The following is a 27904-nucleotide window of genomic DNA, read 5'->3' on the forward strand; positions in this document are numbered from 1 at the left end:
AAAGCTAAATCTATACATGACCTTTGTTGAGTAGTCAAGTGAGTATTATTGGTGTGGCACTTCAAGCCAAAATCTAGCACGAACTCAATAAACCATCTCTTTTCTGATCTCGAAATGGTAGTCATCACGGCTAACCCATGCAAAGTGGGTGGTCATGAACGTCTAGGGCGTGCCGATAAATATATACACAATGGATTTCACAATCTCCTCTTTCGTTTACACGGCACAGACATCTCCACAGTCGGCGGCACGTTCATCTTGCGAGTCAAGGGTGTATGGTTGTACAAACATTTTGTCCATTGCGTATACACAATGGATTTCACAATCTCCTCTTTCGTTTACACGGCACAGACATCTCCACAGTCGGCGGCACGTTCATCTTGCGAGTCAAGGGTGTATGGTTGTACAAACATTTTGTCCATTGCGTATACACAATGGATTTCACAATCTCCTCTTTCGTTTACACGGCACAGACATCTCCACAGTCGGCGGCACGTTCATCTTGCGAGTCAAGGGTGTATGGTTGTACAAACATTTTGTCCATTGCGTATATCGCAATACCTGGTACTCATGAGTCCATGTGCTGTTCCCAAATGATTCCACTACATCCATCGACTTGGAACAACGGATCTTGATTTATTTATTTTATTTTATATTACTTATTATTATTACTATTAGTATTATTATTATTAGAAGCAGAGCCAGCTTGAAGCCTGTTTCATCTTTGCCCGGTATTGGAATATCTCCGGGATCGGCCCACACTCGCGTATTTTATTGTTGACGCACAAACCCCAAAAATACATGGAAATCTTGGTATTTAAATCATCATCATCATCATCATCATCATCATCATCATCATCATCATCATCATGGTCGGTATTATTATTATTATTATTATTATTATTATTATTATTATTATTATTAGGGGCGGAGTCATCGAAGCCTGCTTCACGTCCGCCGCAGGTCGGCCTGGTATTGCACTACCTCCATGATCAGCTCACATTTTTGCTTACAGACACGGCAAGTGCATCGACAGTTAGAGGAATACAGCTTGGCTGTAAAACAGTAGTGTCTGTCCATCGTCACATGGGATGGATGTGACAAGTTAGCAGCACCGATTTTCGATGACAGAGCCAATACAGTGGGCTAGACGTGACAGCTTTTCCGTTTCGGGGAGAACAGGAAGCGAAGAACCCTGTTTCCTGTGGGCAGCCGCGAGTCTCAAAACAAAAGGGGCTGAGAACAAATTATTCGTCTACCTCATTTTGTTCATTTTCAGCCTGCCGAATGACATTAAAAAAGAAACTATCACCAGTGATGCGACGATAATCCATGCCCACAAATTTCAAGCTGTTCTTGGCATGCCGAGAAATAATTCAACACCAAGGTGAATACGAATGCCCAGGTACCCGAGCTGCAACGTATTTGCGTCTGCAAGGGAAGTAAGATTATCCTAAGTGTCATTCGGACAACTGAGAAAACAAGCCAGAATACAGCTATAGACACTTTTACATATAACGTATACAATTTAGGGAGAAACAGCGGAATAATCCTAACAGGAAGAATAAGGAAGGGCAGGAGGCAAGAAAGACGCAAGGCAGTGATGTTAATCAGAAATGCGTCTGGTTAACTACCCTGCATTGGCGGACGGGAAAGGGGGAATAGATGAAATAGAGAGAAGTGTGGGAGGGAAGGAAAGACGCAGTGAATTCGTGCATGGGCGCCGTGGCTCTCACCAAATCAAAGATATTCACACAGGCCAGTCACTGTAAAAAAATAAACAGCTGTGCGAACTCTAGAAAATAAGTAGTCTGTGTTAAAACATACAGCTTACGGCTTCTCCCTTGGTGCGATGCCTTAAGCACTCTATGAAACCAGATAGAAGTGATGAGGAGCTTCGAAGTTTCCAGAACATTAAAAAAAGTAATATGAGGTTTTAAATGGCAAAATGACTATCCGATTATGAGGCACGCCGTAGTAGGGAACTCCGGTATAACCTTGGCCACCAGGGGTTCTTTAATGTGCACGTAAATCTAAGTACACGGGTGTTCTTGCATTTCATCCCCATGGAAATGCGGCCGCCGTGGTTGGTATTTGATCCCGTGACCTCGTGCTTAGCGGCGCAACACCAAAGGCACAAAACAACAACCACGACGATTTTTTCCGTAACACGAAAGTGCGCGCACAGCATGAGCAGCAACGTCAACGTTCGAGGAATCGCTGGCGTAACAGATGCGAGTGCGGACGCATTCCGAAAGCAGGGAAAAATGGTGCCGCTGCCGTCCACATACAACGATCTAAAGCCACAACATTTTCAGCACATACTTCGTCATTCCCTTCAGTCCTACAAAAGCTCCTCCATGCTCTTGTCGTTCTCCTATTGGTTATGCACCCGCGAGGCGGCGTTCCCATTGCGACTCCCCCTGTCGGAAGTTTTTGCCTCCAGCAGTGTTCTGACACATTGGGCTGAAGCCTCCGATTGGCTGTAGTAACTCTTCCATCGCATGTGGTGGCCTTCGAAATGGGACAGATGTGAATTGGTTGCCGCATATCCTGGTTAACTGGTGGAACGTGGTCATATAAATGTTCAAGTGCACTTAACCAGCAAGTCAGCCGTGTTTAGCCTCTTCAGGCACCTGGGAGTTATCGAACAACTCGCACCACGGTTACGCTGCCGTCCATTGCGATACGAAGCGGCGTCTTGCCTGGCAGCAGGCAGGAGCTTGGTTGCATTTAATCGGGAGCCAGAGCTACAGCCTTTGCGAAAGAAAGGGTAGTGTGAATATTCAGCACTATATTGTACTATAATTCAATCATGATGCGCGGAGAAAAAATTGCATTCGTTAAGGCCGGGCTCTGGCTCGCTGGCCATACTTGGAGGTCGATATTTTCGCACGCATTGTAAAAACACTCCGAGCTATGAAGGTTTGGTTGCGGTTTCGCCAAAGAGCACTGTTATAAAGGGGCGCGCGATAGCCATTCTCTATTAATGGTTAAACTGACGCACTTGCCTTACGGCCCTGACTTGAGCAATGGAACGGAGAAAGCACAAGCAACAGTTGTGGCTAGTTTGGCATAAAACCTTAAATATAAATTGATTGGCTTGGCTTGAATCCTATAAAACACACTGTTTGCAGCCACGTTTCATCAACTTATTGAAAGCAGCATTTCGGCTACCCATGCATTCTGGTCTTGCTAGTTGCTTGAGCGCTTGTGAACAGAGTGTCGAAGGTTACAGTTTAGTGCTATTCTAGAAAAAGGAAAGTCTAGTGATTTCATAGAGGCATTTAGTTTATTTTATTTGTGGAGAATCGCATGTGGCGGCTATCGAATGTATATTCATTCTGCAGCTCCTACCTAAACCTACGGCCTGATGCATATGTCTAAATTTCAGTTTACAGGCATTATCACTGATTTTCAAGTAAAGCTATTGAAAACTACTATATGTAGTAAGCTCTACGATGCTTATTCGAACAATGTGTTTTGCCTGCCTTCAAATATGAACAAGAGATCCATATAGACCACAATATGTCATTTTTTTTGCTTTGTTCAATAAAAATCATTTTGTTTCTTCTAAACTTGCAAATCACACCGACGTATGGTTCCCAGCGCATTCGGTATACATTCCCAGAGCTTGTGTTCAAAAGAACGCGAAACTTGAACATTACACACCTTTTCCGAGTACTGCGCCCAAATTATTGAGGTGACATATATATATATATATATATATATATATATATATATATATATATATATATATATATATATATATATATATATATATATATATATATATACAACCCAGCGCTCGAATACTTTTCCTTCGCTAACTTCAATAAGGGCCAAGAAGCGCTGAAGAAAGTTTTCTGTTAAAAAATTTACTCTGCTTCTTTGTCAGCGCGGAATCTAAGCAAGACAGACATAAAAGAAAAGAAAGCACACAAAGTGCGAAGAAATTACTGTTTTCGTGAGAGCACAGCAACGTAATAACTGCTCGCAAGAGGATTCTTTTGTGTTGGAGAAACGATGAAAGCTGCAGGCGTTCGGGTAGCAAAGAGAGCGGTGCATAAATTCGATGTCGGCTTCCTTGAACGCTGCACATATAGACTGCATTAGGAGGTCACCGATACTGCACCCAATATAGATTTTGTTTTTTTTTTGTCATTCTATACGGGTAGAAGCAACAAACAAAATCAACAAACAGTGTCAACTCAAGAGAGTTAATTAATCAAAGTATGCAGCGCTCTCTTGCTTTCTTTCCGCAATCCCGCCCATGGCTAGATCGCTTGCTTTTCGACTACTCACTTAGAGACTCGTTAATCCTTATGGCCTGTTGCAATGCGGTTGTATAGCGGAACACACAGTCACTTTCTTAAGTGCGAAGCCAAATTACAGTATTTCGGCTGCATGCAGCGTCGCTTGACGAAAAACTATTCCAATAAACACCCTACGTGCCTAGATGGCGCAACATTTTTTTCTGACCACAAAGAGAGAACTTCAAACCGGTATTTTTTCATAAGGAAGTAACAGGGCGGCGACCACAGGCATCTGACCTTTTTTTTCAAAGAATAGTAGCGTGAAGAATGTCTTCAGAGGGAATTATTTTGTAGTCTTGTGATTGTGTTGTTGCAATAAGTGTCGTTATGACAAGTAAAAGAAATGCATTACACCGAACAACTTCAAGTGTCGTCCACATTACGAAACAGCGATGCGATGGCTGGCGCAGTAATTGACGCAATAGCTCTTGCACTATTTCGCCCTGTATCGGTTGCAGTAAACAAACGTTCGCAGGTACGTGCGAGCAATCTCGTTTCGCGAAGAAAAAGCTTCATTGATGGCGTGGCTATCGCACTCTGGATGTTTAAAAGACGAAACGAGTACGCTTCTTCCTCCGCCTTGTTGTCTTTCTTTCATATTTTGTCGCATACTTTGTTTCAACCTTTTCACCTCGGTGTTGCTTTACAGCTAAGCTACAGACGCGAGTGGCTACGACTGGCAGCAGTCAATCAAAGCAGCTATCGGCGTAAGACTGCTCTCGAGGTAACCGATTGTCGCTGCGTTACAATCGGTGGAGTGGCTAAATGTTTAGTGTTGCCTTCCATTTCTTTGAACATCATGCCCGAACAAGGATGACTAGTAACTTTGTGCGATGCTTTGTATGTGTCTGCGCCTCCGTGCAAGGGAAGATACTCAATAATTCGCTCATATCATTCTTTCTTTCAATGGTAATTTCTGCTCTATAACACACAGTAAAAGGAAACTAGCGATTGAGAGGTAAACTTCCGACAGTCTCTCTGTGAGAACTGAGTTGAAATACACTCAGGGTGCTACGTAAAAGTTTTGCGGAAACCTGCAATGTGGAGAGAAGTAATCAATTAATGGAAAATAACACACCCACCCAATCATAGCAATTTCCGGACCAGCACGAATTTTTCTTCAAATGCTAGGCTTTTCTTTCAAAGAAACTGTATCGGTTTACTTCATAGCAACTGCTACGATTGGGTGGATGTCTCATTTTCCCATGACTACACACTCAGGGTACCTTGAATTATTTTTTTTTGTATTTCCTTATAACATTTTCGCAAATAACATTTGTATTTTTGTAAGCAACATCGGCATACCGCAAAACGATAGAGGTAGACAGCCTATAGCCACTATCACTAACGAACTATCTCGAGTGAGACAAGCTTAGCACGCGTCTTCGAGGAATTATCAGGCATTGCCTCGGCTATTATTCTCCTTATTGAGGTTAGAACTGGTGAGGCTTATAAAGAGCCAACTGCCGATCACATTCTTTGATACGGAAGTCTTCCAAGTAAGAGAGAATACGGGGTAGGATCTCAACTCCATAAGGGAATGGCGGGCAAGATTGATGAACTACAGCATTATTAGAGGGCAAAAGTTATCGTAATAAAGCTGAATCTGAGGTATAGAATAAAGACAGTAGAAGCCTACGCTCTAACCTTCCGTCATGATGAAGAAATTGAATAGTTTTTGAAGATGTTGAATTAGCAATGATGAAGATGTAAACTCAGTATAGTCTAGTCATGAGCGACTTCAATACAAAGTGGGAAAAAGAACAGAGAAGGGGAAAAACCAAGTGGCTACTACTACTACGGCATGCACTCTAGGAAGACTAGAGGAGAGCTGCTGGTAGAATTCGTGGCAAGGAATAGACTTAGAATAGTGAATGCCTTCTTCACAAAGCCCATGTAACATGAAGTGGAACTGAAAAAGTCCTAATGGAAAAACAAGAAGAGAAATATATTCTATACTTTCTGTCGATCGCAGCATACTGAATAATGTAGAAATTTTAGGTAGGGTTAAGGACAGGGGCCACGGATTTTTCTCTCAACTTGAAACAAGTAAAATTAGTCAAAAATAAACCAGCCAACCTAGATGCAGTAACAATGAAAACAGACGAATTTAAGTTGGTGGTCGCATACAAATTTGCAGCTTTGGAACACGAAGATGAAGATAATGTTGATGTAGTGAATGAAGCTATAATTAGGCTGATTTTAAAAGCAGCAATTGAAGTGGCAAGCAAGGTACCAAGGCGAACCGTAGGTAACCTCTCCAAAATGACAAGGGACCTAATAAATAAACGACAAAGAATGAAAGTGTCTAACACAAGAGATCAGATAGAACTCGCTGAACTGTCAAAAGTGGTCAACAAGAAGAAAGTAAGAGTTATTCGAAATTATAACGTGGGAAAGATTGAGAAAGCAGTAAAAGATGACCGCAGTATGATATCAGTAAGAAATTTCGCATAGGAAAAGAGAAGATGCACGTACTGAAAGATAAGCAGGATAATGTCATCAGCAATTTTGGTGATATAGTAAAAACAGCAGAAGAATTCTATATTAACCTGCACAGTACCCAGAGCAGCCACGCTACTTTCATTCGAGGTAGTGATTCACAGGATGCAAAGGCGCCTTCTAAAACTAGTGATGGATTTATAAGGGCTTTGCAAGACATGACCAGGGGGAATGCAACATGAGAAGAAGGAATAACAGTCGATTTAGTCAAGAGGTGAAGAGATATCATTTTTGAATAACTTGCGGCCCTTTATACGCAATGCTTAAGGACTTCAAGCGCTGCACAGAGCAGGAAGGATACTAACGTCATACTGATCGGTAAGAAGGATACTTTAAACAATTGAATTATAAACCCATTAGCTGACTTTCTGTATTCTATAAGATATTCACGAAGATAATCCCAACAGAAACAGGGCAACACTCTATCGACCAAGTGAACAGGCTGCCTTTAGGAAGCAATATTCTACAAAGGATCACATCCATGTCCTTACTGAAGCAACTGAGAATGCTACATAGTACAATCAACTTCCCCCTATGGCTTTCAAAGGTTATGAAAAGGTATTTTATTCAGTAGAGATACCAGAAGTCACAGAGGCATTGCGTAATCAAGCAGTACAGGAGGAATACATGAATATCTTCGGAAACATCTAAAAGCCTTCCACAGCTACCTTGGTTCGCTGCAAGTAGAAAATTGCCTATCAATAAGCGGACCACAAGCCAAGGAGAAAGGCAAGGAGACAATCCCTGCAATCCTATTCACTGCATGCCTAGAAGTAGTATTCAACTATTAGACTGAGAAGGCTCAGGAGTGAGGATCAACGGCGTATATCTCAGCAACCTTTCGTTTGTAGATAACATTGTCCAGTTCAGCAACGCTGCGCCGAATCACAACCACTTATTGTGGAACCTGGCTAAGAAAGAGTAAGAGTGGGATTGAAAATTATTGTGCAGAAGACAAAGGTAATGTTCATTAGCGTTGCAAGAGAACGTGAATTCATTATCGCCAAACACCCTCTAAAGATTGTGCAGGATCTATGTTTACGTAGGTCAATTACTTCCAGGAGACTCTAATCAAGATAAGCAAATTTAAAGAACAAAAGTACTTCGTGTGGGTACGGCAGGTATCTATAAAATCCTGAATTGGAGCTTAGCACTTTTGTTGAAAAAAAGTACACAGTAATTACGTTCTACCAGTTCTAACGTATGGGTAAGAAACTTGGAGGTTAACAAAGCAGCTCTGCTACAAGTTAAGAACCTCTCGAAGAGCGATGGAACAAAAATGTAAGGCGTAACTTTAATGCACAGGCCCAGAACGTTATGAATCAGAGAGCGAACGAGAATAGTCGATATACCAGTTCACATTAGGGGGAAAATATGGAGCTCAGCAGGCCGTGTAATGCGTAGGGTAAAGAGATGGTGTACCATTAGAGTTACAGAATGGGTGCAAAGGTAGAGAAGCGCAGTCGAGGACGGCCGAAAAATAGATGGGGTGATGAAATTAAGAAATTTTCAGGCACTTGTTGAAATCAGCTAGCACAAGACAGGTGTAATTGGAGATCGCAGGGAGAAGCCTTGATACCGCAGTCAACATAAAAATAGGCCGACGATGATGATGAATGAATGTTAAAGCATGATGCACTTGGGGTGTCTTGAAGTTGGTACAACGTCGCAAATTTGTGGCGTGTTACGATGAAAGTACTGATGACAGTGGGCCGATATCGGAGAGAGTGAAATCCAACACGGCTCCTCAGAGAGCGAGCTGTCACAAGCAAATACGACGACCAAGTGGCACGAGGTGTACGCGCCTATGGTTTCAAAGAAGTGGGTGGTTTTGGGACCAGAGACGAACGCATGCTATAGTGGGCTAATGACAGATTGGCTACCTATAGGCGGGAGGCCGAGGTATACACGAAAGAATTTTTAAATGACAAAACCCGCCATGAAGTGGGTAACTGTATTTGCTCCGTTTTCTCTTTTTAATGTAACAAGTGCATGCCTCTTCTTAAGAAACACCTAATAAAAAACCGCTCGTGGCCTAACGATTAGAGCATCTGACTGTTGTTCTCAACGGCAGAGGTCCAATTCCATCATCGGCGCCACATTATCTTCTTTTTATTAAAACTTTGAGTGCACTTCAAAAAACACCAGGCGGTCCACATTTCCGGAGACTCTCACTACGGCGTGCCCCATAATCAGAACATAGTTTTGGCACATAAAACCCCGAAATATAATTTTTTTTATTAAACCGAGGCAAGCCAGGAATCTAGCTACCCAGCTAGCCAGCTTTCACGAAGTGCCAAGAAGGAGTCACTGAAGGCTTCGCATAAAATACTTTGCAGATAATTAAATTCTTTATGACAGGTAAGAGTTTAGGTGTTTCAGAAGCTATGATGTGTAGGCTTTTGTAGATGGCGACAACAACGTTAGGGACGAGTGGAAACCACGTTATATCGAAGAAAACAGCGCTAAAGACACGGACGATAAAGGATGAAGACAAGACGAATTCTGACTGCCAACGATTGGTTTTATTGCGTGCGCGCAAATAAATACCTTGAAAAGAAAAGCAGCAGGAAGGAAGCAAAAGAAGGGCAGGAATTTTCAGTCGCGCATGGGTCTGAAGATCAAAACGAACCACTACATCATGATTGGTAGTGTGGTTTGCAGGGCCACATGGTGCATGGTGAACGCGTAGGGGATTTCAGCAAGTACGGACGCGAGCACAATTAAAAGGAATGGACGGGACGACGATGCACTTAGAATTGAAGTTTAGTTCAGTTGTAAACTTAAACTTCAGATCAGTTGTAAACTTAAACTTCAGTTGTAAACTTAAACTTCAGAGCGCTGTGCCGTCCGTTCCTTTTAATTTCGCTCGCGCCCGCACTTGCTGGAGCCCCCTATACGTTCACATCAGGATTAGGCCCCGAGAAATTTGTACTTCTTGTCGGTGACGACGAGTGAGAAGGTGCTCACGCATGACGGGCCTTTGCACATCATCGTGAAGGTTTCAAAGATTTCACTGTCCGCAATTGTCGCCACACCTTCGCGGAACTTTTGCGTCTTCAAGTAACAGGGCGAATCCGCAATTTTCGCAGTGAATAGCCAGATTGACTCCATTCTTTACGTTGTAGGCATGCTCACGGAAAACCAAGCACGTTCAAATTTGTGAGCTGGTCGGCGGTAGTAATCTAAGACCCGATAATTTGTTTGCTATAGTTCTGCCGACAGTACGACGCACGGTAGGAAGGTGACTACGCAACCTCTACGCGAGCGGCGTTCATTCATTGATTTTCGCTTATGCACTCGCAAGATTCTCTTTGGTCTTTTCCTTTCTTTTTTCTATTTTGCTGATCCCTAAGTTTCCGTTCATTAGGCATTCGGTAGCAATCGAGTGGGCACCGCTTCCAGCTCGAATGAGGGTGCGGGCTCATGCTCTACGTTGCTCCAAATTAGAAATCGAAATAATCTAAGGTTTTGCGCTATGAGAGCGATTTGAAAAATGTACATTAATAAATATTTTTCATCTTCCCAGTGCTTAGACTTTATGTTTTCTTTTCCTTTTTGCCTTTATTCTTTTTTCTTTGTAAGAACTGTGCGAGCTATTTTTCAAATTACTTGATCTAAGGCTTTTTAGCAAACTTGTTCTGTTTTTTTTTCTGCTCCGGCCGATGAGCCTGTCCTGGGCTATTTTTGTACGACCTTTCTATTGATCTGTCTAGCTCCACTCAGTATATATAGCAAGAAAACGCGGTGCCGTGGGCTTCATAATCACAGGAATGGTTTCTTCCCTTCCCGGAAGCCAAGTACCATAGCTAAATTGTTGCCCACTTGTGGTGATTACTTTCGGCGCCGAAATGAGCAATCTTAATTAACTCTGATGTATGTCGGTATCGAGTGCGCCTAATTGATCTGTGCGCGAAAGGGGAATCCTATGCCACCTATATTATTTTACTAATGTACATGGCACTGTTTCAACAGTGTTTCCGCGTGGACAGTTCTGAGTATTGGGGTCACTCATGCTTGGACGTGTCCTGGGTGCTTCACTTTGCTTGCCCGTAGTTCTTCCACATAAATGCGAGTACGCCTTAGTCTTTCTATTTTGCTTTCATATTCAACAACCGTTGGCTGCGAACATTAATTGGAAGAGCCTGCGAGAATAAAAAAAAAGAAACAGCAGTCTGCCCTTTATTTCTATAAGTGAACGTTCGCTTTGTGCCTCGAATTGTAAGCAACAGTGATATCAGACGCGCATACCCATAAAATCTAGCGATAATGTAGTGCTGTGCAATTCTTCCAATGACGTAAAAGGGTCAAGTAGATGAATACCAAAGGATCAGATAACTAAGTAAGAGAGAACTCTCAATAACTATACGCTCTTGGTAGCCTCAAGTGAAGCTGCGAGTACAATATCTGACATGCTTATTTGCCTCTACACATATTTTTATTTCAACCTCAACATCTATAAAACGCTGCTTACTGACAACAATGTTTGCAACTTCCATTCCCAATGACTGTCTATCGTGCGCCATTCTAAAGTGACGCAGAATTGTTTGTATACTTGATGGTGCTACATGTGGTTTTTAACGTATGTAAGGTTGATTGAACATGAAACGTGTCAATGAGCATGTCATAATTGATCGTGTTTCTTCTTTTGTTCTTTCTTCTATTTAATAACAAAATTATATATGTCTCAGAAGCTTTCACCGGAATACAAATAGAGACTCAAGCGTGCTCTGAATTAGCTTTCGAGAAAACTATATAAAGTGTAGCACCTATGCACGATTAGAAAAGATGTCTGTCTTGTAACGGTCGTTATCTTTCGAATCTATATATAGCGTACCCTATATAGTGTAATCTATATATATCAGTGGCTTAGGTGTTATGCTACTGCCTCGGGATCAAATACAGGCCACGGGGGCCGCATTTCAATGGAGGGAAAATGCGATAACACCCGTGTACTTAGATTTACGCGCACGTTAAAGAACCCCAGGTGGTAGAAATTAATCCGCAGTCCCCCATTATGGCATGCCTCCAAATCAGATTGTGGTTTTGGCCCGTGAAACCCCTAATTTGATTTTTATATAGTGCTTAAGCCACATGCTAATTTGAACGTCATTTGTCCTGCTGGGCAGCTAACCTCAGCTTTTTCTTTTAGATAGCGTGGCATCAGGTAACTGCCTTAAAGGAGGACAATTTACGAAACTACCCCTACAGCAAAATATGACATTTCAGGTAAATAGAGTGTTGTAACTAAGTAGTATCTGGAGTGTGCAAATCTAATTTCACGTAGAGAAGATATTCACAAACCGCACCCACAAGGGATGCTGCAAGAATTCATATATTACCATTCAATCGTGCCTCCATTCATGAGTCCAGGCGCGAATGTCGGAAACATCGGAACTAACCATATATTTAACCCTGTTCCCTCAATCATATGTGTGCCAGTCGCTAAAGAACGGTTCACGAAGGAAGGCCCTGGGCTTGGGTTACATAAAAATCATTTTTGGGTACTGCCATACAAAATCTCTCGTAACACTTTGGGCCATAAGGTTTATTTCTTTCTTTCGGTTTCATTGGTGCAACAATTTGGCGACGGCGATAACATAGTGTTCTTCTTCCGCAACGTACTGTCACAACGATTGTCTTAATCGACAATATTTAAAGAAAAAGAAAACTAGTTTGGTGAGCGTAATCGAGATGGCCTCAATTTTCTGTTTGCAGCAATCCAGTCGACGAGTGGTGTGCAGATCGTGCGGTTATCTGTGCCCACGTGGGTCGAGAACGGCACCGAGGACTCAGTGTTGTTGGACTGCGAGTACGCGTACACTGAGCGCGACGACTCACAGCTGGTGGTCAAGTGGTTCCTTAACGACGACCCAAAGCCCATCTACCAGTGGATACCCGAGCTGGAGACACGCCACGTCTCTCAGAGGCTGAAGGGGCGCCTGAACACCGACTTCACGGTCACCGCGAACCACTTCACAAAGTTCCGCGCTCTCAACCTGTTGCGACCGACCACCGAGCTGAGCGGCAGGTACTCGTGTCACGTGACTTCGCACAATAGCCAGGACCAAAAGTCGCAACTCATGACCATCTATGGTGAGCACTGCACGTTCTTTTTAAGCTAGATTACTTCCTCTTTTGCACTGTCGCATGCAAACAATTTGTATGCGTATGTTATTCAAATCTCACCAAGACGAAGTAAGCTCTGAAGACAAAAGAGCCGTATTAGTTTAGTGCATGACAAAGCACACCAACCTGTTCACTATGAGGCAGAAGAAGTGAGTTGTGGCTACTTGACTGCCTCATTCAAATCTTTTTTTCTCACAAACGGTTGGTGCTCGCTAATGTAGGAAGAAAAGCCCTCTCTTGACTTTATGTTTCGTTAATAGGCACACAGCAAAAGGAAGAGAAAATTGTTGAGAGGATTTATTTCATTAGTCTTGAGAAGTTTGTTACATACCGAATCTACAGAATAGCTGAATCACCGTACAGTTCTAGCTTGGTGCCAGCAGAACAGTACATGACAATGATGGCCGCATGCGCGAGTACAGGCCTATAATTTGAAATGCAGGCTGCTTTGTTTGGCTAAAGAAGTAGCGTTTTCCGTAGATTTCTGACGCAGAGTGTACAGCTATAGTTTCTTTGTCTTTTTTTTGGTACATTCCGCTGCAGCACGCCCAAAGCACTTCGTGTTCAACTTCTCTCGAACCGCCGAAGAATCGGCGACCACCTTCGTGTGCGAGGCGACCGGCGCCTTTCCTTTGCCCACGCTGTCGCTGTACCAGCTAGACGAAGGATCTTCTGCTTCCCCACCACGGCGCCACACCCTCGCCCAAACGCAGAGGGTGACGCCCCAGCAGGACGGATCCTACGTCACTCGCGTCTCCAGCCAAGTGCCAGACGAACAGTTCTCGCGCTCCGGTCGGCACTCGTTCGTGTGCCTACTCTCCATACCGGGCACGGACTTCAAGAAGCAGCGACTCATCGAGTTCTATCCAGGTGAGCCATAGTCGTCGCTCTCATGTCTGGTCTAAGCTCACGTTTGATTCATGTTTAGCATTAAAAGATAGTTCGTACCAGAGTCATTAAGGGTTCAGATTAAGCGGGACAGCCCGGACTTCGGCTTAGCCGCATAAGATCACACAGTGGTTCGGAACTGACGTCTGGTGCAACTCAAATCTGTACAGCTGTTCAATCATGGCAGCTGCGAAACTGCTCGTCGGCACCCATATTTCATAATGCGGGACACATGACAGGCGAAAACTGTGAAATTTGTTTATTGTCGAACAACTTATCGATAACACAACCAACTATATATACAAGCGTCACAGTGACGCGAAATGATGTAGGCATGGATGATGCCCGAAATTTGTAGGGAAGTCTTTGCATCGGTATAATTGAAGAACATTGTCAGAACTGCAGAACTCTTTCACCAGCAAACCCGCTGTGGACACTAGTTCGACTAGGGCAACATAAGAAAAATGGTACAGAATGTAAGTGGAAAATGGAAAAGAAGGTAAATGTCTCCAGATTACAGAACTGGTCTTATTTATGCAGTTATCAACTGGGTTCCACTACAGTGGGCGTACTCTATATCTTTTAAAGAACGTGTGTGAGTGAGACAGGACACCCTGTGCAGCTTCTTACTCTATACAGCTCCAGGCAATTTCTGTCATAGTTTGCTTCCCTTAAAAGGTAAGCTATAAAGAAGAGCTTGTGCTAGAAGGAAAGTTTATGATTTTTTCAAACATGTCTCACCAGCTTGAGTATAATTGAGTGAGAGTGCTCAACTTCCCTAATAGGTTGTGAACCTTACATATAATTTGGGAATGCGAAACGTCATGCGCGTAGTACGAACCAGTGCGACAATCTGTGTGCTGTAAAATACTACGCACCCACCATTTAGAAGGTTTCATGGGCTATGGATAATTTGCCAAAACTAAAGTAGCAAAATACTTACCACCTGCCGCTTGTTATTGGCACTGGCTCATGCTTGCGTAAAGCTACAGCTACCATTACGCAATCGACAAAGGACACAACATCATCTACCAGTGCATACCAGGTCACTGCGGAATTTCGGGAAATGACAATGCGGATGACGTTGCCCGGTCAGCCCATGATGGTGCCCAGATGACGCCCATATACCGCTTTCAAGAACAGATGCAGCCTTATGACTTCGTTCCCTCGCACGCGAGCTTACGCTAACTCTGTGCAACACCAGTGAATTCACGAACACACGTCTTCACAGATTGGATCCAAGTTTGCAACTCCGTCTTCCACGAAGGTTGCCACGAGCGGAAGCAACACTTCTGTGCCGTCTATGGCTCGGCGTGGCATTCACGAACTTCTATTTCTTCCGCATTGGCATGGCCGACAGCCCTGCTTGCGACACTTGCGGCAGCTAAGAGACGATCGCGCAACTCCTCTGTGACTTTACAGTGTGACCTCTGTGACGTTACAGTGTGCAAAGAAAAGTGCTCGTGACCACACTCGACAAACTGCACAATCGCCCCTTCAAGGAAGAGAAAGTTCTAGGACACTGGTCCAGACGGGTTTCAGCACTCAAGGCCTTAAGGGCTTTGCTCAAATTCTTAAGGACGTCTGAATTGTGTGACCGCCTTTGACTATTGTTGCGGTTAACATCGCGTTACTGTGTGCGTTTTTCTTGTCTTTTTTTTCTCTCTTCCTTCTCCTTTTATTCCCTTTACCCCTTTCCCCAGCACAGGGTAGCCAGCCGGTGTTTACACTGGCTAACCTCCCTTTCTTTCATTCCATTTTGTCTATCTCTACAGCGAGGGACTCATAACCATGAAACTTGATTTGCGGTGAAAATTTCTTCGTATTGGCTAGTTTCACGTACTAACAGGCGCAATATTGCAACCACTTTTAATATCTGTTCTTTACGTACGTACGCCTGAGGCGGGGAGGGGGGAGAGGGGACCGCATTGAATTTTGCCGCCCGGGTATCTCTAACATGAACCCAATGTATGGCAGACGGTGGTCTTAGCATTTGAGCGTGCCTCATAATCAGATCATAATTCTGCTACGTAAAAATTCCACAATTTATTGTGTTCGTCTTGATATCTCTTAAGATATAAAAAATCATGCAAATTAATTTTATCAGACTCGCTTTTACAGCGACTACAACGTGCAATAACAATCTAAGCTATTTTAGGGCTACATCATCCTTGCTCGCGCATCAGGAGCACATGATTGTTAGAAAAATGTTGCGTGCTCCAAGTGGAACACGCAACTGCACCGAGAGTCTTGTGACTACTGCACTGGCATGCCATAATGAGTAGAAAGAGCACTTGCAGAATTGTGCTCCTGCGTAATGAGCTTGGAAATACTTCTCCGATGGGCAGGCACGATTCTTCATTAACGCAGCCTCCAACACTTCCCAAAGCTGCTTCGCCCATAGCGTAGCCACGCTAGTGCGAAACAACACCTGCACCTCAAGAGCGTAGGCAGAAGAATGCCCCCACGCTACGTCCCGTTCCTCTCTTTCCACAGCTTTGCTCGCTGGATCGCCGGAGACAAGAGCGGTTGAAAAGGATAGGAGGTGTGGGGTCGGTAATTGCAACCGGCCACGAGTTGAGCGGAGCGATTTGGTGCGCTGAGAAGCATGAGCCTTTTTTGCGATATAACTCCTTTAAACCGGCTCAATCAATTACAACCCGCCCGCATTACGCACTCTCCCAGCGCCGTACACACCTCGCCACGCTCAAGCGTTGTGGGTTACCACGTTCAAGGGAACCGAAGTTTCATATGGGGCCTTCGCGACGTGGCAGCTGAACTGTGTAGGGCCTCTGTTTGCGTGTACAGGTACGCACAGACAAAGGCGAGGTGACGTATAATTATGCGCCGCCTCGTACGCCATGTACACACGCACGGGGGAGACGTACCGCACCATCCTCTAGGCCGTCCTAACGGCTTTCGAGAGGAACGTAGGAGTGGCGGCGGCAAACGCGATTAACACGAAGATTCATGAACGCTGTCGTGCCTACGGTGCAGTCCGTGCCTACACATTCCTTGCGGCCCAGAAAGAAAAGGAAGCACCAAGAGCATATGAAACTTGGGGAAAGCCCAGAACTGTTTCTTCAGAACATGGCACTGCATGGAAAGAAAATAAAAAGAGAGGTAAGACCTATAAAAGTGCGCATGAGCAGGAAACAGGGCTGAACGAAATTCGAGGGAAGGGTATAGAAAGAGCGGAAATTTTCTGTTTCTTTTTTAATTTTGGAAGGGTTTGAGACCCGAAAAGACCATTACTAACGTTGAAGAGGAACAGGTTGAGGCGGAAAAAGAGGAAGCTAAAGTGAGAGTGAGACGAAAAAGTTCGTTTCAAGTGAAACCGTTGCACACACAAAGAGAGGAGCGCGGGCCGCACAATGTGATTTGCGATTTACGTCCTCGCGGCGGAGATATGCTGTTCTCAGCGCCACTAATTGCTAAGAGATTCAGCAATTGGGCCCTCAGGGAGCCGTAGGCGGCTACGGGCGCGCGTCGCAAATGGCGGGCTCTCTAGGCCCTCTCAGCTCAAGCCACAATCGTTCTGCTGGCCTGCAGAAAAAGGCACAAACCAAGCAAATGAATTGTGAAGAGGGCTAGAAAAACAACCTGGCGCTAACAAACGATGGGAACGCGTAGCACGCGCCGCTATTGTGAGCGTTAATCGGCGTCGTTACGACCACTCGTATTCTTGTATGAATAATAGAACGCATCCCATCGTTTTGCTGGAATGAAAGTCGGCTCGTTATTCAAGAGCGGGCGGTCTTACAATGTACTGCCCGTGAGGATTCGTGCTACCGATGACGCAAAAGCGAGGCTTTGTTTCTGACTGTGTGCAACCGCTGTATGTGGTTTTATGGTATTCGCTTAGTGTTGAACGCTCCGCAAACATGCATCTCTGCTTTCTGTTAAATGGAGAATTTTAGTTTTATGAATATGTCATTGCCCAGGGGTACGCAAATTGCAACCATAAGCAGATAATGTCTGGTCACAAGTGCGGCGCAGGTAACTTTGGTGACGAGAACCCCTCGACAAGTTTCGTTCATTCACGATTGAATGATTCCAGGCTTTAAGGTTTCTTGTAACAGTCAAAGATTCAATTATTATTTAGGGTAGTATGGCACTTCATTTTAGAGTGCAGATTTTTTCAAAATTTGTAACCAGAAATCCCTACCAACACCACCCCGAACAACAACCACGATTAACGATGTGTGTGCGCCTTGTTCTCTTGCAATATAATGGATGGAAGAAAGTTGTTTATCTAGTATTTGTCTGTGCTTACAGTAAAGAAGGTGAGTAAATAGTTCAGAAGTTTCGATTGTTAAAGCAAGTTATACTTTCATTCTGCTTCGCGATTCTTTCATTGATGACTTCATTTCCTCATTTATATATTTTACAGCCCTTCAGCTCAGTAATTACTCGTTGATTCTTTTCCCCCAGAGCTAAAACTTCGTGTTCTTTGTGTATTCCATCTGACACGAAATGCATGGGGAGCATTACCAATGTCCTGATATCTAATGAGGATGGCAATCTCACCAGCAAGGTTCTGATGCCAGGCATTGAAATAACGTTAACAAATCTACATCCTTGGTCAAGGCACGATGGGTTACCTAAATGCTAGATATGCAATATTTTAATGCCCTTTGCAGATGCTTGAGTAGACTGCAGACGCTCCAGTAAATCGAAAGGTCCCTGTCGCGCTATTTCTTTATTTTTTCCTAACCAGCGATGTTTAATGCGCATTTGTGTGCAGATGAGCAACAGCCCAAGTTGATCTATTGGGAAGTGAGCACCGCTTTTATATGTTGCATCAGTTCCCTAGCGGCCTTCTGAAATGTGTACCACTTTCGAGGCAAATGTATAGGTTTAAAGCGTGGCGTGCTCAGTGGAATTTGTGGAAATTCGGTTCCCAGTAATGACGAAACGCGTGATACTGGCAGCACATTTAGCACCGAGGCTGAAGGGACTATACGGCTTCAGGGTTCTGGCGGAATAGCTTTTCAGCGCATCACGGATAATGACGGAGGCGAAGAGTGTGTGAGCCGTATAAGCGGTGCCCCTGGGCCCCATTGCAAACGATCGCCGGTGTATAGCTGTTCTCGTTTACGTGCGTGGCCGTTGGTTCGCACCCGGTATTTTTAGTGCCTGACCGTAGAAGAAAGCGTGAAGGCAGGAAGTAGTTTCTGCTTGTGAATTATGGATGAAGAGACGCCAGCAGAAAACAAAGGAAAGACAACCGAATGGCTGTCAGTGGCGCCACTGAAACCAACATTTTCTTTTTTATCCGTTATCATTTCTTTTCAACCTCTACCGAAGTCTCCACGATTTTCTTTTTCTCGAGTGTATTTGCTCCAATTCAATTATACTCCTGAGTGATTGGTGATGTCCTAATGGGTGCGACAGTCGGATGAGCTTTTGATGCCAGATTGTATCGATTTTCGGCTGCATCGCCCTACTGTTGCCCAGGAATTTGCTTTTTTTTTGGCTGCTTGATTAGTTTTTATTAGGCTGGTTATGCCCGTCATCAACATGGGGAAGGAAAGTTTAAGCAGAAGTGTTAGTCAGGTTCATAGAACCGCAATGCTTATCAAGCGACATTCCTTCGCGTTTGTTGAGAACGATGGCACTCAGCAATGATTTTTTCGTCGCACTTCGTAAGGATTAGTTTTCCTTTATCCTTTCGGTCTTTCCTTCCTTTACCTATTCGTTCCGTTTCTTTCCTCATTTAGGATGCGTTGATGTAGCTTTACTAGGCTTTAAGAAGTGAAAGAAACCGCCACCTGATCAATCTGTTCCGAACAGTATCACTCCTTGGCATCCAGACAAACTGATGCTAACATAAACCGAAGGCCAAATTCACAATGGTTATTATTTGCCCAAATATAGTTTTCATTAGCCAACTGCCTATCTAACTGTTTAGATAGTATGCAATACTTCATTGCGCTATTTGTCACGAAAACACGCTCACTATCGGAAGTGTTCCTGTATTTGTTGTGATCTGAACCAGCGTAAGACTCGTCCTGTGCAGAAATTTCTATATTCTATTGGGAAAGGCAAAAATTTCCATTTCCTTCTCTCAGATCTCCACACCATACTAGTACAATGACCTTTCGCCTGAAGGAGGTGGTCAGCAGTAAGCCCAACACGACACTCTCCGTTTGCTAGTTCTTATGAGAAATGCAAACAAATGCATTTTTGTTGCATTTTTGGCATAAAATTTTTCTATCCTACGTAGGGTTAGTGGACACTCCTCGAAAGGCGTTTTCGGAGGGCGCCAATTTACTTCTTATGAAGGGAAGTGTTTCTATAACAGGAACATCGATAAGTCTTTGAACTTTGAAAGTGTTCTTGCACGCATCTTATTTCTTTCATCTCGCAGAATACTACATGGACAGCGCAACCTGCCGGGAGATGAGTTGGTGCCTCGCAATGGCTATGTTTGCACTGATCTGGGCCTCACGATAAAGTCAACAAGGGTCCGCCTACGAGGTAAGTAACTCATAGTGGGCAACCTGTGGTAAGCACTCTTATATACTGGTAAATACGGATAGTGGAAAATGAATAACGAAGTTCCCAAGAGCGGATAAGTTTTATTCTGGACACTTTACATACTTGCAAACCCACGCTAAGCTCTGATAAATATGATATACGAGTGCGGAGTTGCCCTTCTCTTTTTGCGATATACATGTGCAACCGAATACCATAGCGGGATTCAAGAAGGTTTCCTGCCTGGGGACTGTTTGGCAATACACAGCCATATTAACACAGTGTCAGGATGACCGAGTGGTCTAAGGTGCGACTCGCAGCCACATTCAGTTATACTAGCTATTACGGTTTATAGGAACCGTCATAGCAACCATTCTTCCGTACGAACGTGATTGCATTTAACGTGGCAGCTTTCTAACAAGCCGGTTTTCTGTATTTCTGCCAAACCATCTTTATGAAAGATACAATATGCAATTTTTATTGACATTTTGCAGCTTCCGGTGACCTGCTTTCGAGACCAAGTCAGCTTTGTTCGGGAAAACTCCAAGCCCGGATTAAAAGAAGAGAGACGTCGTACACTCCTACCGCATCAAAACCAAGCGGTAGTAAAACGTTCTCTGGGAGCCTATACAACTTTAGGGGCACCTCGTCCTGCACCATCAACTGCTAAGTGAGACGACAGCCAATAAAGTTGCGGGAACAAGGCTGAAGAAAGAAATGGTTCCATTCAATGAACGTGCACAAAGAATTCCCTGTTATTTCTGCTTAATTTCTCCTGTTTTACTTCTACGAAATGTTTCGGAGGATATAAATTCAGAGTATGATCATACCGGCTGTGCAAATAAGGTAGCGCCTTGTTAAAATGAGAAAGAAAGGTATGCATAGGTGAAAATAAAAATATCATATTTATGAATGCGTTGCTTTTTCTTTGGATTATTTTCGTCCTAAATGGTGACGACAAAAGTTCGATGGAGTCGACACATGTTTTTTTTAAGCACCAAACAAATGGAGCTTTAGTTGAAAAGAAAGAACAGTTCAGGACTACACAAAAAAGGGAGCACTATTAACATGTCTGAATTATAGCCATTAGAGTTGTTTTATTTAGCCAAGACAACTCCGCATAAGATAGCTGGCGGAAGCTATTATTTCACTCTCACCACTGTAAGTCGTGAACATCGAAAGAGGCGCGAAAGTTCGAGTAACACCAGCAATAATGTCTGAAAACATAGCTTTATGTTATTTCATAAGGCTAGGAAAGTATGCAATTCGCGGAGTACTGGGTTAGTTGTTTGTATAGTAATGCCGTTCAGAGTCACTCGCCTGACTACAGTGAGAGAGAAAGAGAAAGTAAGGAGAGGAAACGCAGGTAGTCAACCAGGCGAGCCTCCGGTGTGCTATCCTACCCTGCGGGATGGAAGCCTTTCGCTGTTCTGGCCCTCCACCAAGGCCGTTCGCAGCTTCAAGCAGCTGAAATGTTCTGTGCGCGAGTTGTTGGGGCCATAGTCCTCAGTGGCGACGCAGCACTGAGTGACGTCACTGAGGCATGTGTACTAGGAATGAACGTGCCCTTTTTTCACTCCAGGAACTCGACGTTGCGTTGGCGACCTGCAGGCGTTCTTCGTCACAGGGGGCCAGATGGCATTACGCACGCAGCTCTATGCCAGCTTGGACGTACGTGACGCATGCGGCGGGCTAAGTACCAAAGGAGATCGAGGCGCTTGATGCCCAATCTGAAACCGTGGAAGTCTCCGTTCGTGTTATCCCCATGTCGCCCGATTGTGCTTTTAAGATGCGACGGCAAAGTGGTGGAAATAAAGACTCTTGCTCGGCAGGAATGGTACCTCAAGTGCTTCTACATCCATCCGGATGCTATGGCAGGCTTTTGTCGAGCTCTTTCGTTCATCGACTACGCCATTGACCTCTATACGTGGGCTCACGAACAAAAAATCCTGACGCGTCTACGACTGACACTTTTTCTGGGTGTCAAAGGAGCATACGACAATGTCAACCATTAGGCTATACTAAACTCACTTGAGAGTGCGGGAGTTGGTTATCAGCTGTATAAATGGATTCGGTACTTTTTGACTCAAAACGATACTTTTTTCTTACAGACCGAAGACGGCCAACTACGTAATATTAGGTCAGCTGTGGTATCGTTCAGGCTCGAGTGTTGAGCCCCATGTTGTGCAACCTCCTCCTGGTAGGACTTGGTCAGTACTTATCGCGGACAGTTTGTGCTTCAATGTAAGCCAACGGAGTTTGCATATTTGCATATGGGCCTCTAATGTAACTCACCCTAAGGTCCAGGCGAGGATTCAGCGGGTGGCGACCACGACGGTGTTTGACCTCCGAGAACAGGCCTCGGCTTGACTACCGAAAGGTGCGCATGCGCGCCGTTACGCACAAACAAATGACATCATATCACATTTCAATCAACCGTATATATATATATATATATATATATTTATATATAGATATAGATATATATCTGTGTGTGTCTGTTAAACCCTTTCCTCTCAAGCGCGCCAGTACCAAGACCACCAGGTTGTTCCTCGACACATGAAATTGACTATTATTATTATTATTATTATTAATTCAAGTACGAGTTTCTTCATACAGAGAGACAGAGGCTCAGACTAGGAATTCTCTCCTGAATCGCAAACCATGCCCCCCCGTTCGGAAATAAGGAGGCAAAAGGGAACAACGCATCACATCACACACTGACTATAAGCAATACAGACGATAGCCTAGTTCTATCGTTAAAACGGATTCTGTTATGGATTCGTCAGCATGGTATCAAGTTGAAGCGCAACCTTCTGGCAACAACGAAAAGAAAATTAGACAAACACGCCAACATCAATGAATGGAGTCTTAAAGTGACGAAGGTGCAGAGCGCTACGTTGTTTCAGAAAAAACAAAAACAGCAGCAACCATGAAAGTTACGAGCAGTCTGATGGTCCTGCAAAGAACACTACTGAAGGCGACGGGAAGAAAATGAAAGAGAGAGAAAGGTAGGTGGATACGAACGAATATAGGTAAATGAATGTATTTAAGCTGAGATTTCCCTTTGGTGCGGCTGTCTATGTGTGCCGGAGTAACGTTCGTGAAAAGACGGGATGGACAGGCGACGGTGAAGTTGACGTTTGATCTGACGAGATTGATGGCGAAGACACAGTGGACTTTAAGCAACTAAGTTACCAGTATTTTGCAGAATAACTAAGACACATTTATACAACTCGAAACAAGTCACGCTGAACATTGGCATAGTAAGCAATGCAAAATTTATTTGCCTAGTATTTCATGGGGTCCTTGTCTTCAGCCTTTAGATTTCGGAATCAGCGTTAAAAATATTAACAGTGAGAGAAAAAGAGAGAAAGATTAAAAGGTAGGAAAGGCAGCGATGTTAAGCAATACCGTGGCAAGTTGGCTTTGTGGAAGGGTAAACGAGGATAGCTAGATGATAAAAATGGCAGAAAAGAAAATAATAAATAGGCCGCAAGTCTGAACACACTAGCAGAGGAATGTTCACTGACGGTCACCTTCAAGGAGCACAATGGGGCTTTTGTGCCCATGGTGAATAGGCACACGTCATTGATAGTAAGTTGCGTAATAATCACAAGTATGATAAGGTGCGCAGTTAGTGATCATCAATGAAAAATCATACCTTGTTGCATACGTTAAGAAAAAAAAATGAATATTACCATACTGTGCTGAATTTCGACATATTAAATAGCTTTTCGTGGTCATAAATAATTGTTGTGTTTTCGGAAATAAAACATTATAAAGGTGGTGAGGCGGACTTGAAGTTAGCTTCAGGCTTGCTGCCTCTGAGTCAATTCCTTAATATTGATATGAAATGTAGAACTATAGCGTCAAATATATCAGTACATGTGAAAGTCCAGAAAAAAGTTATTTACTTGCGTGCCCCAAGAACGCCGGCTTTTCGGATAATCTGCGCTCGTTTCCATTATTAATTATCCTTGTTCAAGAATTTCTGGCTGTCTGTGCCGGTTACATTATTTCCCTATCGACAGTAGTGCACAAAACAATGTTATTACTTAAAATGATAGTATTTGCATAAAGGTATGAGCTACATGAAAACAATATCCACATTGTCACGTTGCAGTGACGCTGGAGGACGCAGTTGCGACAACTGTGAACACGTAACTAACTTTTTAAAGGGCGAAATTCTGCCCAGAAAGAAATAGCACACAGGCACTATGACAGGGGCGAGTAAAGTTGGCGATCGTCAAAATTTTGATCTGCGGGTCAAGCGCATCGGCGTTTATACATGGTTAGTGCAAGGTTCCAGCATAATCGCTGACCCCGGGTGCATCCCCCCCCCCCCAAAAAAAAAAGAAATGCTATAATCACATTAAACAAGGTTAGGTGCACAACAGGAACACGACACAACCGATACCCAAGACATAGAATCAATGATAACCTTCAAGTATGTCGCAAATAATGCAGACCTGTCTTGCGCTGAGCGATAAGTTTAATTTGTTAGCAATAAGTTTAATTTGTTAGCGGGTGAAATACAATCCCCAAGAAAAGAATAAATGAGTACACGTGTTAGTATCATATCAGCAAGACAAGGTATCCCCCACCTCTAAGCTATTTTCATTATGCAGAGTGTACCAGACAGTTTAGTTCCCGCTTTGGCTAAATACCCATGTAACACAGAATGTGGAACACATGGAATCGTAAGTACCTCCTGTACACCTTTTAACTTCTCCTTATTGAGCTCTTTGTCGTAGCGCTCGGACTTCTCTCTCGTGCGCGGTTATTTCGTTTCAGAGGCAAGGACACGAAGCTCTCGTGACAAAGGGTGATTTTGTCTTTTTCATGACCATCTGGTGTCTGTAACACAGTGCAAACAGTTGCGCTGTATTTCCCGTACCCATTTGAGGTGGACGAACGAACAAAAAGGTTAAGAACAGGAGAAGGGACACTGTATGTATTTGCACTTATGCAAGATGCCTCTAAAATGTTCGTCTAGCGAATCTGCTTCCGCAAAATATATTGTACTCGATGCATTATAGACGTCAGTCACTTCAGCAGTGCGGTGAAGTAACACACATTGCCAATTGCATACGATTTTTTTTCTGAGATGAAACTAGACCGGTCAATAAAGCAATAAAAACGCGCTTAAAGTACACTTTTCTTGTAAGTTAGAATGATCATTATAAGGCGAGGAAATATCGCTGTAAACTTCACGCTGAGCCAGGAAAACAATTTTGAAGACATAATGAAATGAGTTCAGAAAAATGAGGAGCTCCTGAGCAACCATCTGCCTTGAAGGTTTATAGGAAAAAGATGCTAATAACGTCGTGGTAATGTCAAAATAATCAGGTGATACTACCCCCCCCCCTTCCGCCTACAGCAAAATTGAATTACGTTTAAACGGCTGGTTTGAACCGTACGTTTAGGACGCTGCCTCTGATCTTCCTCCTTAAAATGATATAGCAACTTTTTCAAAGAAAATTTGGGAGTCAGCTGCTGATAATGAATTCATGAGAAAAATGAAGTATAAGGCGATGATGTAAAATACGCAAGCTAGAAGTTAAATTAAAATTTATTAAAATTAAATTAAATTATGGGGTTTTACGTGCCAAAACCACTTTCTGATTATGAGGCGCGCCGTAGTGGAGGACTCCGGAAATTTCGACCACCTGGGGTTCTTTACCGTGCACCTAAATCTAAGTACACGGGTGTTTTCGCCCCCATCGAAATGCGGCCGCCGTGGCCGGGATTCGATCCCGCGACCTCGTGCTCAGCAGCCTAACACCATAGCCACTGAGCAACCACGGCGGGTGGTTATATTTTATTGCATCCAATATATTCTACGTTCCACCAAGAGAGAGAGAGAGAGAGAGAGACCTGAGTCATAAGGGAAAGGTACGGAGCGTAACCAGGCTGAGCCCGCTAGGCTACCCTGCACCTGGGAAGTGGGAAAGGGGAAGAATCGCACAGAGGCCCTTGCGAGAGAACTGCGAGTTAGATACAAAACCCAAGGTAACCGTTCCCAACAGAGGCCAATAGATGAAGAACGCTAATGGTAATTGTAGCCCTAGCAACTGCCCCGCAGGAAATACATGAACACATGCTTATGAAAAGCCACAGCCTCGGTAAACGGTTGTAGCGGCACAAATAGAAAACGCCCCTGGAGAAATATCTCGAGGCGCGTTTATATCGAGTGATAGTAGCAGTGTAAAATCAGAGGAGTGATTTCTGCTTTCAGTTAGCAAACGATATGTTATATACTTCTTTTTTTACATTATCATAGAAGCAGCCCTTTTCTCCTTCGCGCCTACGGGTCAATGCCCCAAAAGGAACATTAACCTGCACTGCGCAGCAGCCATTGCACGAGACATAAAAGTACTAGCAGCTGATGCGCCTATAGGAAACGGCGCAGCCGATATAAATTTTCGATTCACAGGGGATTTTTTTTATCCCCTGATTCCATCAGCACGTGTGTTACGTCTTCACATAACTCCGTTAATATGGCGCGCGAGACAAGCTCTCCTATATGTCCCCCGTTCCTCCAAATATCGCGTAACGACCCGGAGTAAGTCATTTATGTCCACGCGCCATTGTTTCTTGCCTTCTGACGGGGTCGATATGGGCCATCCCCGAGGCGCATAGGCATAGGCTGTGACCCCCCGAGTCTCTGAAAGCAGCCTCGCCCCTCTCTTCTTCTCCTCATCGCTCGCCAAATGGCCCTTCCGCTGTCATCGCTGCCGCCTCGAAGGGAAATGGGCTGATCACCCACGCGAACGGCGTAATCTGAGCGCAGGCTGCAACTGGATGTCCCTGTGTCATGTAAAGCAACTGGTTGCTATATAGGATACATGTTTCGGCGAAATAGTAAAGCTTAACGAAAGAGTGTAGTAAGCATCGACGATGATCGTCAGTCTAAGAAAATAAGCCGATCGTTTATCGGAAGCTACTAGCATTATTAAAGGAATGATGCCCTTGAAGGTTTATATGTCTTGCAGTGGGAATATTTAGATATTGTTTTTTCTGTACTTCGTAGCACATTTCTGTAAAGAATATAGCCACTTACCAGAGCACGCGTAAGGATACTATAAGTGGCTATACGAGCAAGCTCATTCGTCCTATGGGCTTAGGCTCGAACGGCGGGAGCGCCGGATCGAAAGGAATCTGTCATCCTCCTTTCCCACTGCCGTATTCATCTGCCGTAGCCGCCGCAGGAGAGAGACCTGACCTTCTCGAGTGCTCCACCAATGCATGTTTTTGGGATCCCCAATGGAAAAATATCGTTCACACGCGCCAGAGATCTCGCACGGCAGCAGGTGTATCTCAAATAGCTATGACACTGGCGTTCGGCGACTTACGCACCCAGCAACTCGGTTGCGTAGCAGCACGCGCCCTTGCAGATGGCGCCTTATCGGCTGTGAACGTCTAACCCCCACTGACCACCGGCCACCACAAAAGCGGACGCAAGAGCCAATGAAAGCTATTCGTTTTAAAGGCGTTGTAGTGCGGTGAAAGCCACAGAAAAAAAAAAAACTAACGGGGTGGCTATGAGTGCGTAACGCGGATGTTTAAGCCTTAGGCCGTGGTGT

At 44.1% G+C, this 27904-nt stretch overlaps 1 protein-coding gene across 1 annotated transcript in view; it reads left to right on the top strand.

Annotated features, from left to right (window-relative positions):
* LOC142581925 (uncharacterized) overlaps positions 1-21288 on the top strand; it is a 33885-nt gene extending 12597 nt beyond the window's left edge. Inside the window, exons 3-6 of the mRNA XM_075691366.1 lie at positions 12537-12914; positions 13491-13817; positions 20209-20318; positions 20810-21288. Of these exons, the coding sequence (XP_075547481.1) occupies positions 12537-12914; positions 13491-13817; positions 20209-20294 (791 nt within the window). The 3' untranslated portion in view covers positions 20295-20318; positions 20810-21288. The remainder of the gene's footprint in view (positions 1-12536; positions 12915-13490; positions 13818-20208; positions 20319-20809) is intronic.
* The last annotated feature ends 6616 nt before the right edge of the window (positions 21289-27904 follow it).

Source organism: Dermacentor variabilis, chromosome 5 (assembly GCF_050947875.1).
Source record: "Dermacentor variabilis isolate Ectoservices chromosome 5, ASM5094787v1, whole genome shotgun sequence".
Classification (NCBI taxonomy): Eukaryota; Metazoa; Arthropoda; class Arachnida; order Ixodida; family Ixodidae; genus Dermacentor; species Dermacentor variabilis.